We start from the raw sequence: 19,742 nt of genomic DNA, 5'->3' as shown, positions 1-19,742 counted from the left end.
ACACAGTAAGAGTCTAAAGGGAGTGTTTTCAGAGTCAGTGTTGCAGCAGCATCAATGTTACCTGAACCCCCTTACCTTTTCACAATTGTTACTTTATGATGGCCAAGCCATCCAATGGATCCAGGGTAACTTTTAATCCAGGGTAATTTTTAATCCAGGGTAATTTTTCCCAAGTCCTCATGCATGCTTCAGTTTCCCACAGGCATCTTGGAAGCAGTGGCCACATCTGTGTAGAAAACTTAAAGCAGCCCTGAAGGATATCTTCAGACAAAAGCTGACACCTCTGACATGACAACTCCTATCCAAGACCTCTTCCTCTTTGAGGCCTACCCAGTACTTTGGAAGAGTGGATCTCACAACCTACAGTGCAAAGCAGGTGTCTTCTGCTGGCTTGTCACAGGCACTGGCACATGTGAGCCTAATGGCGGAGATCTCAGCCAGGACTCAAGGGATGACCTGTTGGCTACTTCAGAAAGAGCTCAACTCACAATCCTTTTTATGGACATTCACTTAGGACTGGATTAGGAATTTCTGAAGCACGACTGACCTCATAACAACAGACCTACAAAACACCCCCTTTTTGGGCCAGGACCTGCCCATCTAGAAGTAATCTGGCTGTGATCGTTGGAGCACTGCTGCTGGGCTCCCAGCCTCTCTGATGCACAGGAGCCATTTCTGTGCCAGTCTTGTAAGGTGTTAGGGCAGGAGAGTCCTTGCAGGCAATGCTCCAGCCCCGTGCCTGTTGGTGGTCTCTGAGCTCCTTGCTCAGAGCAAAGATCACATTCACATCCAGAAGCCCTGTGCCTGAAGCTGGCCTAGAAGACACTCAGGGAAGCGCCCTCCCAGCCCAGCCCCAGCCCCAGCCCCAGCCCCAGCTGGCAGTGCTGCTCTGCAGAGAAAGGGGGCTGTGGTGCCCGGGGCAAGGGGGCACTCTGCAGGGCCGTGCTGGGCAGGCTGGGAGGCAGACCCAGCTCATGGGGTCACTGCCATTGCCCCAGGGCTGCAAGGAATCCCTCACCAGGCTTCTTTGCTGGGGTTTTTGTGTGCCCTGGGGCTGCAGAGCTCTCCTCTGCCTGCTCACACGAGATTGAGCACTTGAGCTCTGCTCAGTCCATCTTGGACTGACCAGAGTCCTGCTGGATTGCCCTGCGAGGTGAGGAAGTCTGGCAGAAGCCCCTTGGAGTGTCATAACCTAGCTACACCTGGTCAGATAAGAGAGGAGTGGCCAAGCCTCCTCCAGACCCTGCAGGGGGTGTAGCTGAGATATGGGACACTCCAGCTTTCAGATATCCAGCTCTGTCCGTGGCATCCTCCTGGGCTGCAGGCTGCTCTCCCGCAGGATGCAGCTCTCTCGTGGCATCCTTGTGTTATCCAGCTGCCGAAGGAAAATACACCTACATACTAACATCATGTCCATGCTACTAGATGTCTGTCTGTGGGCAGCAGGAATGAGGCCTCTGCAGCCCTATCTAGGAGGGAAGAGCTGAGATCCTGATCAGTCCCCTGGAGAAAAGGTGAAGATTCTGTTCAGCTGCACTTGGAGTGGGGCTTCTCTGCTCTCAGCTGTCTCCTGTTTCTTCTCAGGGCAGCACCTGAGAGGGATGGTCCTGTAGCTCATAGAGGGGTAGCCCAGGGCAGCAGAGAGCAGGACTGATGGGAAGAGCTGCTCTGCTCAGTTTTCCCAAGTGGACAAGTCCTTTGACTCTTGGCACCCACAGGATATCACCTGGAGTGTGGAAGTAATGTCAGGGAGTTCCACCATCCAATACCTCTCCTATGTGTTATACGGACAACTAGGATAAAATAAAGTGAGGAAAATAGTTGCAGCTTTGCTCCTCAATCAGCTCAGTTGCTTGCAACAATACTGCAAAGCTCATTGATCTGACATTTTTCTGACTTTGAGTTATCCACCCTTCTGTTTTATTTCCTATTTTCCTCAGAGAAATGTGTTCTAACATTGCTTTGCCTTCTCCTCTTCAACAGAGAAGCAAGTAGAAAGTCAGAGAATGCCCAACATCAGCTCTGTGAGCAAGTTCCTCCTGCTGGCATTCGCAGACATGCACAAGCTGCAGCTCCTGCACTTCGCGCTCTTCCTGGGCATCTACCTGGCTGCCCTCCTGGGCAACGGCCTCATCCTCAGCGCCGTAGCCTGTGACCACCGCCTCCACACCCCCATGTACTTCTTCCTCCTCAACCTCGCCCTCCTCGACCTGGGATCCATCTCCACCACTCTACTCAAAGCCATGGCCAATTCTCTGTGGGACACCAGGGCCATTTCCTATCAAGGGTGTGCTGCCCAAGTACTTTTTTTAGTCTTTTTTTTTGATGCAGAGTTTTCCCTTCTCACTGTCATGGCCTATGACCGCTACGTTGCCATCTGCAAGCCCCTGCACTACGGGAGCCTCCTGGGCAGCAGAGCTTGTGCCCAGATGGCAGCAGCTGCCTGGGGCAGTGGCTTTCTCAATGCTGCCCTGCACACGGCCACTACGTTTTCCCTGCCCCTCTGCCATGGCAATGCTGTGGACCAGTTCTTCTGTGAGATCCCCCACATCCTCAAGCTCTCCTGCTCAGATTCCTATCTCAGAGAAGTTTGGGCAATTCTATTTAGCATTTCGTTAGCATTTGGTTGTTTTCTTTTCATTGTTTTCTCCTATGTGCAGATTTTCAGGGCAGTGCTGAGGATGCCCTCTGAGCAGGGCCAGCACAAAGCCTTTTCCACGTGCCTCCCTCACCTGATTGTCACCTCCCTGATGATCATCACTTCCATCTTTGCCTACCTGAAGCCCCCCTCCATTTCCTCCCCATCCCTGGACCTGGTGGTCACACTTCTGTACACTGTGGTTCCTCCAGTATTTAACCCCCTCATCTACAGCTTGAGGAACCGGGAACTAAGGGATTCCATCAGGACTCTACTTGAATACACACATCGTCATCAAATTCACCTATAATACTATGCCGAATATTAGAAATCCCAGCTATTCTGAGAAAGAAAATAATATGATGTCTTCTATTAATAAATGCATGTATTATCATTTTCTCTCATTATTTCACATTTGATTAAATATTATTCCTAGCCCCCTACAAGTCAATTATTTTTCTGTAGAAGATGGCTTCCTGTGTAGATAAACCTGATAATAAAGTCATCAGAAATTCATTGTTCTGAGCTGCCACCTCTTCCCATCTCCTCTGGAGCTTGGAGTGCAGCCCCAGCATGCAGGAGGGGCTCAGGACCAAGAGCCCAGCTGACACATGCAGGAGCAGCCCCAAGGGCCACCCGGGCTGCCCCTCACTGCCCGCTGGGCTCTGCCTCTCTGCTGCCTTTGGGTCGGTGCTGCTGCTTCCCTGGAGCCAAGACCATGGCCAGCAGCAGAACGTGGCCTTGTCACTGCTGTTGTCTTTTGGCTTCCTCACTGTTCTCTTGTGCTCTTATGTTTGGATAAGCCCTTAGATCTCATGCACCATGGTGACAGTCCTGTTCTCTCTGCAGTGGCATCCCTGTGGTAGCAAGCAGCAGCAGGCACTGTGCAGGCCTGGGTCACAGCTGGCCTTCCTACTAGCACCACAGTAACAAATGGGGCTGCTCACGGCAAACCCAGAAGCCTGGACACCTCTTCCAAATGTGCTATCAGGAATGGAGCCAAGGGGTTGCTCCCTGCTCTTCTCTATTCTGGGGGTTTGTCATGGAGTGAAGGACAGAGGCTGAAAGTCCCAGGGTGGTCCCTGAGGAACCAAGGGCAGCACTAAGAGCTTCCATTATGACAGAACTTGCCTAAGGAGATGACAACTGATCTTAAATTTATCTGCATGGGACTGCACCCCCTGCAGTGGGGCAGATGGCAGATTGCAGCCTGTAGAGGAATCTGGAGCTGCCAGGAGATGTCAGGGGATCTGCAGGGACAGGGTGCTCAGTGGGTAATGATTATAACCTCATAAAATGTGTGACCATGCAAAGAAGGGTCTGGTAAAGGAAAAGGGGAATCTGAGGATTCGATGGGCTAAAGGAGGGCTGTGCAATGCCAGCAGAGGTGGTGAAGAGCCAGCAGGTGAAGGCCCATAAGACTGCAGAGTAATTGATTATATGCATTTTGAAGTGCTGTGGGTGAGGTCTGGTGCAGCACTCACCTGTCCTTTGTGCCCTTAGAGACACCCCATGGCCCTGCCCCGCACTGCCCTGTGCTGCTGAGCCATCAGGGCAGGTGGAAAGGGGCTCAGCAGCAGAGATCCCCAGGGACGTAGGTGTGCTGCCCACCCTGAGCAACACGGACAGGGAGGGAGACCCCCGGGTGTCCCAGGGCACCACAGCCCCTGGCTCTCACAGCAGCACCGCCAGCTTGGGGCCCTGAGGGAGCACAGGGAAAAAAGCAGCAATGGCCAGCCAGGCTAGCACAGACACACTGCCCTGGACAAGGCTTTCTGGGAGCAGGAATGGCCCTGGGGAAGAGCAGGGCAGCATTGCTGGGCCTGCACTGATGGGTAAAGGGCAAAAGGAAAGCTCTTTGTGCAGGCCCCTGCTCAGGGCAGGCTGCTCTGTGGCTGGGCCAGGCCTCTTGTGCTGGCCTGGGGAGCGGGGCTGGCCCTGCGGGGCACAGGCACTGTGTGCTGGGGATCTGCCAGGCAGGAGAGCAGGGCTCCTGCAGCTTCACGGACTTCCATCTCCTTGCACCATAAAGAGCCTCCTCCTTGCTCACCTCCACCAGAAACTACACATGCATAAGCTGTCTGCTTCTTCCTCCTCTGAAGGGAGAGGAGGAAATTCATCTAGAGAGAGAGGAGAATGAACATATAAACTCACAGAGAGCTAGACACATAACGAAGGGAAAGGAAATGGAAAATAAAAGAAAAAGAAATTCCTACCCCAAACATGAGGAATATGTAGTAACTTCGCTATTCCCATAAGCAGACCACTGTGCTGCCAGTCTCTGAGAAACCGATACCTTGTCTTGGAAAGATGACCCCAATATATACTGCTGAGCACCATGTTATTTCCCATGTGGCCTGACCAGAGCTCAAGTGCTCAGTCTGGTGTGAGTACACAGAGGAGAGCTCTACAGCCCCAGGGCACGCAGCAGCCCCGACAAAAGGGCACTTCTGTCTCTGCACTTGATAGGGCAGCAGCAGGAACGTGTCATAGAAAGGGACTGTGAGGTCACTTGTGTCTGGAGGTGGCAGGTCAGCCTTCACTTCTCCCTGGGATCTGCACTTTTGGGCTGACATCTGGCAGTGGCCCTGCTGGGCCAGCAGAAGGCACCTGCTTGGCATGCTGACTGGGGGATCCCCTCTGCCTCCAGAGCCAGGAGGACCCAGGCAGAAAGAAGGCCCCCAGATGGGTTGTCCCGTCCCTTCTGCTTGAGTCCATGAGTGGGCAGCAGCAGGCACAAGGCTTGGCTGTATCTAGCCAAGAAGCTGCAAGGCCAGCAGCAGGCCCTTGGCTTGGAAGGTGCTGGTGAGTATCTATGATGTGACTTTAGCTTCATTTTTCAAGGAACAGCTGGTGAGGGTTGATGAGACATTGGTGAAATGATGGAAATGCTGGGATGAGAGCAAGGTGGTGAACAGAGATGGGTGTCTGCAGACTTCCAGGAAACAGGACAAAGTGTGGGACAGCATAGGAAAGCGTGCAGAGGAAAAGACAGAGGTTGCTGGTAAAAAGGGAAGGCTCCAACAGTCCTGAGCTTTGGCTACAGCTTTTGAGAAAACAAGATATAGTCATTGCAGTGCAGCCGCTTTGCTTCCTGCAACCCTGTGCAGAGGCAGGGTGGTGTCATACCAGTTTTCCTCTTGTGGCGTCACACTGCCCACCACATTCCTCAGACCTCCAGGAAAAGTCCTGAGCCAGACAGGGGGGTGCAGGATCTCTCCTCCCAGTGGCTGGGGTCAGGCCTTGGGCCTTGTCTTCACCAAAATCAACCAAGACTTCTCTCAGCACAGTGCTTTGCCTGTCTAAACATGGCCTCCAATTATCTGCCCTAAGCAGTCCCTGGGGAGGCTTTGTTAGTAACAGCTCTCAGTGGGGCCCATTAATACTCCAAGTCACTTCAGCTTTTCCTTTTCAGTTTGCTTTTTTGCTCAGTTGCATCATTCTCCTCTCAGTACCCAAGTTTCATTGACTCAGCACCAAAATACACCATGGAACTCATTAAAACACAGAAACTCCTAAGGAGCCATGTCTCTCCCAACATTTTCTTCAAGTCTTCAAGACTTGATCAGCTAATTGGAGAGCTTTCATGTTGTAGTTAAGGGGGAAGATTTCAAGGAGCATCTAATAAAAATCTTTCTTCATTTTAAAGGCTGAATTTTGTTCTGTTTCAGTTTAGAGCATCATTCTCCTGGTTATATTGGTCTAGGGTTTCTCCTTTAAAGCCCTGTTTAGGTGGGAAGAGCAGGGTTTTTCCTATTTCAAAACAAACAACAGGAAATCATGCTCCAATTTTCAAAAAAAAAAAAAAAAAAAAGTTCAAGTTCCTAATTTTGTTGCCTCCAGTGATGTTTACCTTCCCAAAAGGATGACTGTACATGATGTATTTTACAGTGATTAATAGGAAATTTTAAGTAATTGTGTTAATATTAATCCATATCATACTAATTCAATGATAAACGAGGAGGGTCTTACTAAGGAAACCATTAGACAGACTGCTGAGAGATGGGCGACCTTGAACTCACTGAAACTCCAAGCAGCAACTGGGTCACTGAGAGTGGTCTGAATGATTAAACGGTAAGAGGAGGGCAAACCAGGAGAATGATGGGAAGTGCATAGGTCCAGACAGGCAGCTGGAAAGGGGAAATTCAGCAGGGTCTATGTAATCAAGATGAGTTTTGTGCCTGGAAGATGAGGGAGGGAGCACACCATGATAGAAAAGCAATGACGACGCAACTACAGGTGAACACCAGTATTTCTTCTCCTGGGATGAATATGCATCCTGAAAAATCACATTTCTTCATGATAGAAATTACACTTCACATGAGACATTTTACAGAAAGGATTGAGTCTTTTGAGCTGATGAGTTGTTGCTTTATTATTCAAGTACTGAAAAAAAAAGACTGGGTATTCTGGCAGAGCTTTGCTGTCTGACCATAAGCAACCAAGGAAAATCTCCAGTGGCCCTGTTGTGTTTGAGGCACTTGCCTGGACTGGCAGATGTCAGAAAAGACCTGCAGGAGGCCGGAGCCCTTTGGGAAAATCAGGTGGAGCCAGGTGGAGTTCCCAGGGCACCTCCACTGCCAGCAGTGGTCTTTGTCCCTGTAACTGCAGCCCAGTCCAGCACAGCAACACCCCTTCAAAGACAAACCTCTTCTTCAGTGGGTTCCTTGGATTGACCTAGATTTGAAATGGCCACTGGAAACCTGAGATACTCTCCCTTACTTAAACTAGACACTTGAACATCTGTTGATGACCTTCCTGGGTCATCTTTAGCAAACTCAGGCTGAAAAACTCAAGTATAGCATGCTTCAAATGGCTGAGGCAGAACACATCAGCTTGCCCCACTTTGCAAATGGCCCCCGTCCAGCTAACATTTTGAAAGCAACAAATATGGAATGACCCGTGAGGTCAATGTGCAGAGTAAGGGAAAGTCACACATATTGTGCTGGAGCAGCAGAAGGCAAAAAGCATTGCATTGTGCCTCAGAATAATCAAGGAGACCTAATCCAGTTCATCCATGAGGAAAAGCAGAGAGAAGGACGTTGAGTTTGGCCTAACATGAAGAAGGATGTGCATCACTGGTGAAGGAACCAGCATTTGTGCCATCACCCATGTGAATTACACAAGCACCAGCATGCCTAATGGTAACCTGTCCGCCCCGGCTTGGTATTCCCACAGGGCAGTGGAAAGGGAGCCGACAGCCAAGGGACATATCTGAGTGTGGAAGGTGAGGTCCAGCAGAGACAAGGAGTCAAACCCGGGGCCAGGCGGGTGGCAGAGCCCCATGCCCCATGCAGGGGCTGGCTGGGGGTCCCCTGCTGCTGCAGCCAGCACACGCAGCATGGCAAGAGGAGGGCTCCCTGCACATCACAGGTCACAGCCTGGCCCCGCAGGGGCTCTTCCTGACATCCCTGCAGCTCCTGGCAGGCTGCGGTCAGGTGCTCCTCAGCCTTCCCTCCTGTGCTCCCAGGGCACATGGCTGCCTCCTGCTCAGCTCACTGCCCACTAAGTACGTCCAACACAGCTGCTTCCCAAGCTGGGCCTTGCCCAGGGTCAGTCTCCTGCAGGGACAGAAAATGGCCCTTGTCCTGGTGGCTTTTTATGAACTTCCTCTCAATACATGCTCTTCTCATCCTTGATCTCTTTTTACTGAATACAGAGGCCTCGGTGACCATTTTGGTTCTGACTAATACCAAGAAAACATGTCTACTTCATCTCTGTCTGCTGCTATGAGCTGTCTGTGAGACATGGATTTGCTCTCAGATCTTTTCCTCTGACAGTCTCAGCAATGCCCGGTGATTGGACAAGACATGGGAATTGCACACAGGAAAACACTTTTACTGTGAGCAATATCAAGAACTGGATCATGTTTCCAATACCAAGCACTTGATCAGGTTTCCCCCAAAGTGGGGGAGTCCTCCTCAACTGGAGATACCCCAAACCCAACTGGAAATGGGCCTGGGCTGCCTGGTGTAGGTGTCCATGCGTGGCTAGTGGGGGTGGCTAGATGGGCTTTGGAGGTCCCCTCCAAAGGCTGCAGGGAGTGAGTGCCTGCCAGGGCAGAAAAGGGCAGCCCCAAAGGAGGACACCAGGGCTTTCCACCACGTTGCAGCAGGGATCTTCATCCCACAACCACTGCTGTACCTGAGAAGAGTTTATGAGAAATGAGATCCACAGAAACTGCCTACCTGCTGGTTCCTTTATTTAGTTAGCTACAAAGAGCTTAACAGTACCTCTACATGAGGACTTTGGGTTAAAAGAAAATGTAGAAGTTAGAGGAATAAATATATCTTAAATTTATAAAATAAATTCATAAGAAAATATTAAGCATATTGGAATAATATTGACAAGGATGAACAATTTTTGAAATATAGGAACAAAGATATTTCTGCCTTCTCCAGGTATCCTTCAGGGAATCAGATGCAGAAGACCAATTCCTTTTTGAAATACTGAATATTGCAATAACATCCTCAGTGCCTCCTTGAGCTCTTTATACCTCATGCTGTAGATGAGGGGGTTCACTGCTGGAGGCAGCACTGAATACAGAAATGACACCACGAGATCCAGCAATGGAGAGGAGATGGAAGGAGGCTTCAGGTAGGCAAATATGGCAGTGCTAAGAAAGAGGGAGACCACGGCCAGGTGAGGGAGGCACGTGGAAAAGGCTTTGTGTCGTCCCTGCTCAGAGGGCATCCTCAGCACTGCCCTGAAGATCTGCACGTAGGACACCACAATGAAAACAAAACAACCAAAGCCTAAAGAAACATTAAATGCTAGTGCCACAACTTCCCTGAGATAGGAATCTGAGCAGGAGAGCTTGAGGATGTGGGGGATCTCACAGAAGAACTGGTCCACAGCATTGCCTTGGCAGAGGGTCAAGGAAAATGTAGTGGCCGTGTGCAGGACAGCATTGAGAAAGCCACTGCCCCAGGCAGCTGCTGCCATCTGGGCACAAGCTCTGCTGCCCACGAGGCTCCCGTAGTGCAGGGGCTTGCAGATGGCAACGTAGCGGTCATAGGCCATGACAGTGAGGAGACAATACTCAGCTACAACCAAGAAGAAGAAAAAGAAGACCTGTGCAGCACAGCCTTGATAGGAGATGGCCCTGGTGTCCCAGAGGGCATTGGCCATGGCTTTGGGCAGAGTGGTGGAGATGCAGCCCAGGTCAAGGAGGGCGAGGTTGAGGAGGAAGAAGTACATGGGGGTGTGGAGGCGGTGGTCACAGGCTACGGCGCTGAGGATGAGGCCGTTGCCCAGGAGGGCAGCCAGGTAGATGCCCAGGAAGAGCGCGAAGTGCAGGAGCTGCAGCTCACGCGTGTCTGTGAATGCCAGCAGCAGGAACTCGCTCACAGAGCTGCTGTTCATCATTCTCTGACTTTGTACTTGCTTGTCTGTTAAAGAGGAGAAGGCAGAGCAATGTTAGAACAGACTTCTCTGAGGAAAATAGGAAATAGAAGGGTGGATAACTCAAATTCAGAAAAATGTCAGACCAATGAGTCTTGCAGTATTATTGCAAACAACTGAGCTGATTGCGGAGCAATGCTGCAACTATTTTCCTCACTTTATTTTATCCTAATTGCCCATATAACACATAGGAGAGGTATTGGATGGTGGAACTCCCTGACATTACTTCCACACTCCAGGTGATATCCTTTGGGTGCCAAGAGGCAAAGGACTTGTCCTCTGGGGAAGACTGAGCAGAGCAGCTCTTCCCATCAGTCCTGCTCTCTGCTGCCCTGGGCTACCCCTCTATGAGCTACAGGACCATCCCTCTCAGGTGCTGCCCTGAGAAGAAACAGGAGACAGCTGAGAGCAGAGAAGCCCCACTCCAAGTGCAGCTGAACAGAATCTTCACCTTTTCTCCAGGGGACTGATCAGGATCTCAGCTCTTCCCTCCTAGACAGGGCTGCAGAGGCCTCATTCCTGCTGCCCACAGACAGCCATCCAGCACCATGGAGATGATGTTAGTATGGAGGTGTCTTTTCCTTGGGCACCTGGATAACACAAGGATGCCATGAGAGAGCTGCATCCTGCTGGAGAGCAGCCTGCAGCCCAGGAGGATGCCCCACAGACAGAGCTGGATATCTGAAAGCTGGAGTGTCCCATATCCCAGCTGCACCCCCTAAAGGGTCTGGAGAAGGCTTGGCCACTCCTCTTTTATCTGACCAGGGGTAGCTAGGTTATGACACTCCAAGGAGCTTCTGCCAGACTTCCTCACCTTGCACTGCAACCCAGCAGGACTCTCAAAGCCTACTGCATTGCCCACTGCCCTCCCAGAAACAAGACACAGCAGGAGGAGACCCTTCCAGGACCTGTCGCTGCATGGCCCTGCAGCCAGGCACTTACCTTGTCAAGGGCTGTGCCGGTTTCTCCTGCAGGCAGCTCTCAGCATCCTCCCACTGCCAACTGCCTCCAAGCCCTCTCTCCTTTTCTTCTCTCTGTGTCTGTGCCTCTGTGTCTCTTTCCTGCTGCGCTGTGCAGAGGAGCTGCTCCTGGCCACAGCTGTCTCTCTGCACCAAGGCCCTCTTGCCACGAGCTCTCTCTGTCTCACGAGCCTGGCCCAGCTCAGCAGCACAGCACCAGCCCAAGGCACTGCAATCACCCTTCTGGGGCCTTTGCTGATGAGCCCACGAACCTCAGGCACTCAGAGACAATTGAAGACATCTCTCCAGAAGTCCAAGTCAGAGGCAAGTTTCCTGCAGTGTCCCCCTGAGGGCCAGCACTGACACAGCCTCCCTTGGAGCTCGTTAGAGCAGAACCCTGGAGGCAGTGAGGACAAGGAGACAAAGGCTGTGTGAAGGTGACACTGATGTGTGGACAAATTGGATGTGTGTCACCAAGCACAAGGCCCATGTTCCCTAGGAAGGAGATCCTTTCTCTTCCCACATTGCTCAGGGCTCTTTTTGGGGCAGTAGGAGATGGGGATGTGCATGGCCAAGTGCAGGAGAATGGTACGACCCCTGCCTGCTTCATGGGTGCATGCACAGAGATAATGAGGACCTTGTGCTCATTATCAAGATGTCTCCTCACAGGCCTCTGTGACAGTGAGTTTCAGTCAGGCCTCAGTTTTGGGACTTTCAGCCTTGGTAGAACCCTTGCTCCTCTCCACACCAGGCTGTCCTAGGGACTCCCAGACTTTCACCTCTTTACCAGCCAGTTGTAGGCACTTGTCTGTGCGGTGTCACACCGGGTCTGAGCTGAGTATGGTAACTCAGATCTTCTTGGTGGCCATGGTCCTCATAAGGCAGCACTGTAGGAAGCTGGCCTGGTTCCTGGTGAGCAGGCACCACTGCTTGTATGCACCGCACTGATGTTTCATTCTGTCAGGTGTTAATGTCTGTACACAGATGGTTCAACCTTTGTATGATTGTGTTGTCTCTGACAAGACAACAGCAGCAGGAGTTGCAGGAAAGTTTGGATAACACAGGAGTAGCCAGTTGAATGGAATTGCAGCAGAGAGTCACAGAAGTGCAGGATATGGAAGGCTGCCAGGGTCCACCTCTTCTGTGCTTTCTTCTCATGCAAGCTGTCAGTTTGTCTGGAGCTGGGTCCTGAATGTTATGGGGCTGTGCATGTGAAAATTAGAAGGGCCAAAGTCCAGCTGGAGCTCAATCTGTTTATTTATGTCAAAGAAACAACAACTATTTATATATAAACTCCAAATAAAGGAGGATTAAGGAGAATCATCATCCTTTATTGGATGTGGGGGGAAAGCTGGTGACAAGAAAGGAGGTGAAGGCTGAGGTACTTAATGCCTTCTTTGCCTCAGTCTCCAGCAGCAAGACCACCTGTTCCCCTGGACATTTCTTCCTCCTTGTGATCAGCGCCAAACTTCCAGGGCACACATTGTGGCAAGTTCTTCTCTCCAGCTCTTTCATATTACCAAAGAAAGCTCCATCAGGGTGGGAAGCACTCCTGAAGTAGGCAGCCCAACCCAGCAGGCTCCTCGCGGCCTGTCAGCCAACCAGACACAAGTCATCTCAGCAGCAGCTTCCAAGCCAGGGGCCTGCTGCTGGCCTTGCAGCTTCTTGGCTAGACATAGCCAAGCCTTGTGCCTCCTGCTGCCCAGTCATGGACTCAAGCAGAAGGGACAGGACAATCCATATGGGGCCTTCTTTCTGTCTGCGTCCCCCTGGGTTTGGAGGCAGAGAGGATCCCCCAGTCAGCATGCCAAACAGGTGCCTTCTGCTGGTCTAGCAGGGCCACTGCCAGATGTCAGCCCAAAAGTGCAGCTCCCAGGGAGAAGGCAAGGGTGACCTGCCACCTACAGACAGAAGTGACCTCTCAGTCCCTTTCTGTGACACGTTCCTGCTGCTGCCCTATCAGACGCAGAGGCAGAAGTCACCTCACATTCACTTCCACAGTCACATTCCTCCTGCTGGGGCAGGAGATCCTGAGGTAGGGCTCAGAGAATTCTCACCCATCTCCTTGTGGCCCACAAGCTGATCAGATCCATGGCCCCTCAAATTCAGCTTTGAATGCCGTGTGACTACACAGTAACCTCGGTTGCTGCCTTCCCCCAAGGTGCCAAGCGCCTTAAGGTAAGGTTTAGGAGGGTTGTTGAAGGTGAGAAGGTTAATGCACAGGTACAGGGACTTTCAATGTTATTTGTTCATGTATCGTATTAGGGACTAGGGCTCACCTTTCTGTATTAAACATTAAGGAAAAATTAGTTTTTGTGTTACCAAGTGTTTGGTATTCTGTTTAAGGTGTGACATCTGTGGTTAGGGTATGGGCAAGCTTTGTGGTTTAGGGTTTTGTTTATCTCTGTTAAGAAGAATAAGGTGATCTTTAATGTCCCTTTGAACCAAAACCATTCTATGATTCTGTGATCCCATGTTTCTATGATTACCTGTGACACTGCTACCGTTGTCCATACAAAGCCCATAAAGGCTCTCCTCAGAGCTTTTAACCAAGATTTTTGGTTAGTCCGGCTGGCATCCTGTTACAAGTGGTGTCCGCCAGGGGTCGGTACTGCGACCTATCTTTTTTAAGGTCTTTATTGATGACCTAGATGAGGGGATTGAGTGTACCCTCATTAAATCTGCAGATGACACCAAGCTCGGAGGTAGTGTTGATCTGCATGAGTATCTGTAGGTGGCCTTTCAGAGGGACCTGGATAGGCTGGATTGCTGAGCTGAGGTTAATGGGATGAGGTTCAACAAGGCCAAGTGCAGGGTCTTTCACTTTGGCCACAATAACTCCATGCAACACTATAGGCTTGGGGCAGACTGGCTAGAAGACTGTGAAGAAGAAAAGGACCTGGGAGTGTTGATGGATGCTCGGCTGAACATGAGCCAGCCGTGTGCCCAGGTGGCCAAATAGGCCAAGGGCATCCTGGCCTGTACTAGAAATAGTGCAGCCAGCAGGAGCAGGGAGGTGATCGTCCTCCTGTACTCAGCTCTGGTGAGGCCACACCTCGAGCACTGTGTTCAGTTTTGGGCCACTCATTACAAGAAGGACATCGAGGCCCTGGAAAATGTCCAGAGAAGGGAAACCAAACTGTTGAGGATTCTGGAGCACAGGTCTTACGAGGAGTGGCTGAGGGAACTGAGATTATTTACTTTGGCGAAGAGGAGGCTCAGGGGAGACCTCATTGCACTCTACAACTTCCTAAAGAGAGGTTGTGATGAGGTGGGGGTCAGCCTCTTCTCTCAGATAACTAATGATAGGACTCGAGGAAATGGCCACAAGTTGTGCCTGGGGATGTTTAGATTAGGTATCACGAAAAACTTTTTCTCTCAAAGAGTAGTCGGGAACTGGAATGGTCTGCTCAGGGAGGTGGTGGACTCACTGACCATCACAGTGTCCAAGGAGCACCAGGACAAGGTGCTAGGAGATATGGCTTAGTAGCTTAGTGGGTAGTATTAGTGATAGGATGGTTGGACTAAATGATCTTGGAGGTCCTTTCCAAATCTGTGTTTTTATGATTTCTATGACTCTGTCATAGGGCAAGGGAAATGGTTTTAAACTTCAAGAGGGTAGATTTAGATTCGATAGTCAGATGAAATTCTTGACTTGGAGGTGAGGCACTGGCACTTGTGCTGTGGGTCGAGAGGTCACCCAGAGGGAGTTTGGATCAGCCCATGCCCTTGTGTTTGAAGGAACAGCTGGTGAGAGTGGAGAGGCAGCAGTGAAATCATGGGAATACCAGAGTGAGAGCAAGGTGGGGAAGAGAAGTGTCTGTCTGCAGCCTTCAGAGAAGTGTGGGACAGCACAGGAAAGCGTGCAGAGGAGAAGGCAGAGGGCTCTGACAAGAATGGAAGGCTGCAGCAGCACTGACAACTTTTTCCCCTTGGCCTTGGCTTAGAAGGAGATGTGTTATACTCATGGCATTGGAACCATGTATTCTCCTTTCAACCTTGTGCAAACACCGGGAGGTGTCATATTGCTGCCCTTCACATGATATTGTGGGCATCACCCCCTGCCCCACAGACCCCAGGAAAAGTGAGACACGGGGATGCTGGGGGTGCAGGATCTCCCCTCCCAGTGGCTGGGATCAGGCCTTCACCTTCTGATTCACCAAAATAAACAGACATTTTCTCAGCACAGTGCCTTTGTCTCTCTGTAATCATGGCTTCCAGTTATCTGCCCTAACAATTCCCACAGGAGACTTTGTGAGTAACCGAATAAAATAGCCAACAGAGTACTGAGTATTCTAATACTACAGAATAGTGTAGCCAACAGAGGTGAGACAGGTACTTTGATATAATAACAGCCATCAGAAAGCTGATCCCAGTTAGATGACTGATATGGGGAGGTCAGGAGTAGCCTGGCCAGGAGAAATGTGAGATTTGGAGGAGGGAAGAGGAAGGGAAGAGGAGCTCGGAAGCTTACCTTTGTAGAGGTAAGAGGGTTCATGTAATGTTGATGCTGCTGTAACACTGACTTCAGTCTTGTAAGGCCTGTAAACAATAACAATAATCCCTCAACCTAAACATTAGTGCAACATCCTGACACGAATCCACTATTGTAAAGGAGAACTCAAAATACCACGTGAAGAAAAACTCAGCGCAGAGCCCCTGTCCCTTACATTTACTCTCTTGCTCACCCTGATCCCTGCCCTTAACACTACCATTAAATGCTCTATTTATCCCTAGACTTCTTGCCAGACCTAAACAAAACCCTAAACCATAATGCTTGCCCATACCCAGACCACAGACTTGACACCACAAACAGAACACCAAACCTTCCAACTAAAACTTTGTTTACTTTCTAAACCAGAAAGGTAAGCCCCAGTCCATAGAGGACAAGAGAGAGGTGAGCTCTGCCTCAGTATTTCATGGCCCAGCAGGAGGAATGTGACTGTGGCAGTGACTGTGAGGTCACTTCTGTCTCTGCACTTGATAGGGCAGCAGTAGGAACGTGTCACACAAAGGTACTGTGAGGTCACTTGTGTCTGGAGGTGGCAGGTCAGCCTTGACTTCTCCCTGGGAGCTGCACTTTTGGGCTGACATCTGGCAGTGGCCCTGCTAGGCCAGCAGAAGGCACCTGCTTGGCATGCTGACTGGGGGATCCCCTCTGCCTCCAGACCCAGGAGGACCCAGACAGAAAGAAGGCCCCAACATGGGTTGTCCTGTCCCTTCTGCTTGAGTCCATGGCTGGGCAGCAGCAGGCACAAGGCTTGGCTGTGTCTCCACAAGAAGCTGCAAGGCCAGCAGCAGGCCCCTGGCTTGGAAGCTGCTGCTGAGGTGACTTGTGTCTGGTTGGCTGAGAGGCCGCAAGGAGCCTGCTGGGTTGGGATGCCTACTTCAGGAGGGGTTTCCACCCTGATGGAGCTTTCTTTGGTAATACGAAAGAGCGGGAGAATGATTTGCCACAATGTGTGCCCTGGAAGTTTGGCACTGGTCACAAGGAGGAAGAAATGTCCAGGGGAACAGTTGGTCTTGCTGCTAGAGTCTGAGGCAAAGAAGGAGTTAGGTACCTCAGCCTTTACCTTATCTCTAGGTCATCACCACACTTCCCCCACATATAATAAAGGACGATGATTCTCCATAATCCTCCTCTATTTAAACTATTTCTATAAACAGTTTCTTATTGTCTTTGACATAAATATACAGATTGAGCTCCAGCTGGGCTTTGGCCCTTCTAATTTTGACCTGAACAGCCCCATAACATTCAGGACACAGCTCCAGACAAACTGACAGCATGCATGAGAAGGAAGCACAGAAGAATTGGAACCTGACAGCCTTCCATCCCCTACCCTTCTCTGACTCTCTGCTACAGTTCCATTCAACTGGTTATTCCTGAATTATTCAAATTTCCCTGCAACTCTTACTGCTGCTGCTATCTGGTCAGAGATAGCACAATCACAGAAAAGTTGAACTGTCTTCCTGAAGACACAAAGAGCTGACAGAATGGAGCATCAGTGTGGGGAAACCTCAAGAAGCTGCAGGATTTTGCCTACAAAAGCTGCTTCACATTTACAAGAAGAGCCCCGTCCTGCATCAGAGGAAGAGTAACTCCATACATGAGGGCTCACTGGGACCCTGCTGAGTGAGCAGTTCTCAAGAAGGAGGAGGGCCAGGGCACCACAAGGGATGCTATACGAGCAGTGGTGCCTTCTCACCAGGAAGCAGGCCAGCTTCCTACAGAGCTGCCTTATGAGATATTTGTGTCCATGGCTATTGCTATTGTCTCTGCCACTAAAGCCTATGAGGAGACAGCTAATCACTAAAGCAACAGAGCCTAATTGCCTCCTCGATCAACCATGAAGCAGGCAGGGGTTGTACCGTTCTCCTGCACTTGGCCATGCACATTCCCATCTCCTACTGCTCCACAAAGAGCCCTGAGCAAGGTGTGAAGGGAAAGGATCTCCCTTCCCAAGTGCTTGGGGTCAAGACCTGGCCCTTATACTTGGTGAAACACATCCAGTTTTCCTACACATCAGTTTCACCTTCACACTGCCTTTGTCTCCTTGTCCTCACTGCCTCCAGTGTCCTGCTCTAATGAGCTCCAAGGGAGGCTGTGTCAGTGCTGGCCCTCAGGGGGATGCTGCAGGAAACTTGCCTGGGACTTGGACTTCTGGAGAGATGTCTTCAATTGTCTCTGAGTGCCTGAGGTTTGTGGGTTCATCAGCAAAGCCCCCAGAGGGGTGATTGCAGTGCCTTGGGCTGGTGCTGTGCTGCTGAGCTGGGCCGGGCTCGTGGGACAGAGAGAGCTCGTGGCAAGAGGGCCCTGGTGCAGAGAGACAGCTGTGCCCAGGAGCAGCTCCTCTGAACAGCGCAGCAGGGCTGGGGGCACTGCCTGCAGAGACAGAGTGCTTAAAGGCAGGCAGAAGTGGCAGGATGCACAGAACTCACTGGGGGAGAACACTTCCCAGCCCTGAACCTGGTAAGTCTCTAGCTGGAGGGCAATGCAGCTGCAGTCCCTGGAGGAAGGAGAAGCCGGGGGTGCAGGCAGGGGTGCCCAGGACTGTGTTGCAGAGCAGGGTCCCTGCACTCTGTCTGCCCGGGGAGACGAGGGGCTTGAGCAGAGGAAGGGCAAGGCAGGGGCTGCCTGCAAAGAGAAGACACTTTTGGCACTCTCTGCCTGCCTCTTCCTGCTCTGATTGTGGGGCAGGCTCTCTGTTAACTTCTTTTTTGTCTTCTTGGTTGGAGCAGAGTATTCTCTCCTCACCATCCTGGCCTACGACCGCTACGTTGCCATCTGCAAGCCCCTGCACTACGGGAGCCTCCTGGGCAGCAGAGCTTGTGCCCAGATGGCAGCAGCTGCCTGGGGCAGTGGCTTTCTCAATGCTGTCCTGCACACAGCCACTACATTTTCCCTGCCCCTCTGTGAAGGCAATGCTGTGGACCAGTTCTTCTGTGAGATCCCCCACATCCTCAAGCTCTCCTGCTCAGATTCCTATCTCAGGGAAGTTGGGGCACTAGCATTTAATGTTTCTTTAGGCTTTGGTTGTTTTGTTTTCTTTGTGTTGTCCTATGTGCAGATCTTCAGGGCAGTGCTGAGGATGCCCTCTGAGCAGAGACGACACAAAGCCTTTTCCACGTACCTCCCTCACCTAGCCGTCGTCCCCCTGTTTGTCAGCACTGCCATGTTTGCCTACCTGAAGCCCCCTTACATCTCCTCCCCACATCTAAATCTGGTGGTGGCTGTTCTGTAGTCCACGGTACCTCCAGCAGTGAACCCCCTCATCTACAGCATGAGGAATAAGGAGCTCAAGGAGGCACTGAGGATGTTATTGCAATATTCAGTATTTCAATGTGGAACCTGTCTTCTGCATCTTATTCCCTGAAGTATACCTGGAGAAGGCAGAAACACCTTTGTTAATCTATTTCAAAATTGCTCATCCTTTTCGATATCATACCAATATTTTAAATAATTTTATAATTTCATTTTATAAATTTAAGATATTTTTCTTCCTCTATCTCCTTCTACCTTTTCTTCTTAACCAAAGACCTCATGTAGAGGTGCTGTTAAGCTCTTTGTAGCTAACTAAATAAAGGAACCAGCAGGTAGGCAGTTTCTGTGGATCTCATTTCTTATACACTCTTCTCAGGTACAGCAGTGGCTGTGGGATGAAGATCCCTGCTGCAACGTGGTGGAAAGCCCTGGTGTCCTCCTTTGGGGCTGCCCTTTCCGCCCTGGAAGGCACTCCCTCCCAGCAGCCTTTGGAGGGGACCTCCGAAGCCCATCTAGCCACCCCCGCTAGCCACGCATGGACACCTACACCAGGCAGCCCAGGCCCATTTCCAGTTGGGTTTGGGGTATCTCCAGTTGAGGAGGACTCCCCCACTTTGGGGGAAACCTGATCGAGTGCTTGGTATTGGAAACATGATCCAGGTCTTGATATTGCTCACAGTAAAAGTGTTTTCCTGTGTGCAATTCCCATGTCTTGTCCAATCACCGGGCATTGCTGAGACTGTCAGAGGAAAAGATCTGAGAGCAAATCCATGTCTCTCAGACAGCTCATAGCAGCAGACAGAGATGAAGTAGACATGTTTTCTTGGTATTAATCAGAACCAAAATGGTCACCGAGGCCTCTGTATTCAGTAAAAAGAGATCAAGGATGAGAAGGGCATGTATTGACGGGAAGGCCATAAAAAGTCACCAGGACAAAGGCCATTTTCTGCCCCTGCAGGAGACTGACCCTGGGCAAGGC

At 50.8% G+C, this 19,742-nt stretch overlaps 2 protein-coding genes across 2 annotated transcripts; one reads left to right on the top strand and one right to left on the bottom strand.

The window, feature by feature from the left end:
* Positions 1-2,006: 2,006 nt before the first annotated feature.
* Positions 2,007-2,948, top strand: LOC311216160 (olfactory receptor 14C36-like; the record flags this gene model as incomplete). The annotated part of the gene is made up of 1 exon (XM_084297704.1): positions 2,007-2,948. One exon carries the CDS (start codon positions 2,007-2,009, stop codon positions 2,946-2,948), a length of 942 nt encoding a protein of 313 aa, XP_084153830.1.
* Positions 2,949-9,046: 6,098 nt separating this feature from the next.
* Positions 9,047-10,006, bottom strand: LOC311216159 (olfactory receptor 14A16-like; the record flags this gene model as incomplete). The annotated part of the gene is made up of 1 exon (XM_084297703.1): positions 9,047-10,006. The coding sequence occupies one exon, from the start codon at positions 10,004-10,006 to the stop codon at positions 9,047-9,049; it is 960 nt and encodes a 319-aa protein (XP_084153829.1).
* Between the last annotated feature and the right edge of the window lie 9,736 nt (positions 10,007-19,742).

Source organism: Netta rufina (genome assembly GCF_964035555.1).
Source record: "Netta rufina genome assembly, chromosome: 18".
Taxonomy (NCBI): domain Eukaryota; kingdom Metazoa; phylum Chordata; class Aves; order Anseriformes; family Anatidae; genus Netta; species Netta rufina.
The sequence above is the reverse complement of the archived record's forward strand: the minus strand, read 5'-3'. Positions and strand labels throughout refer to the sequence as shown.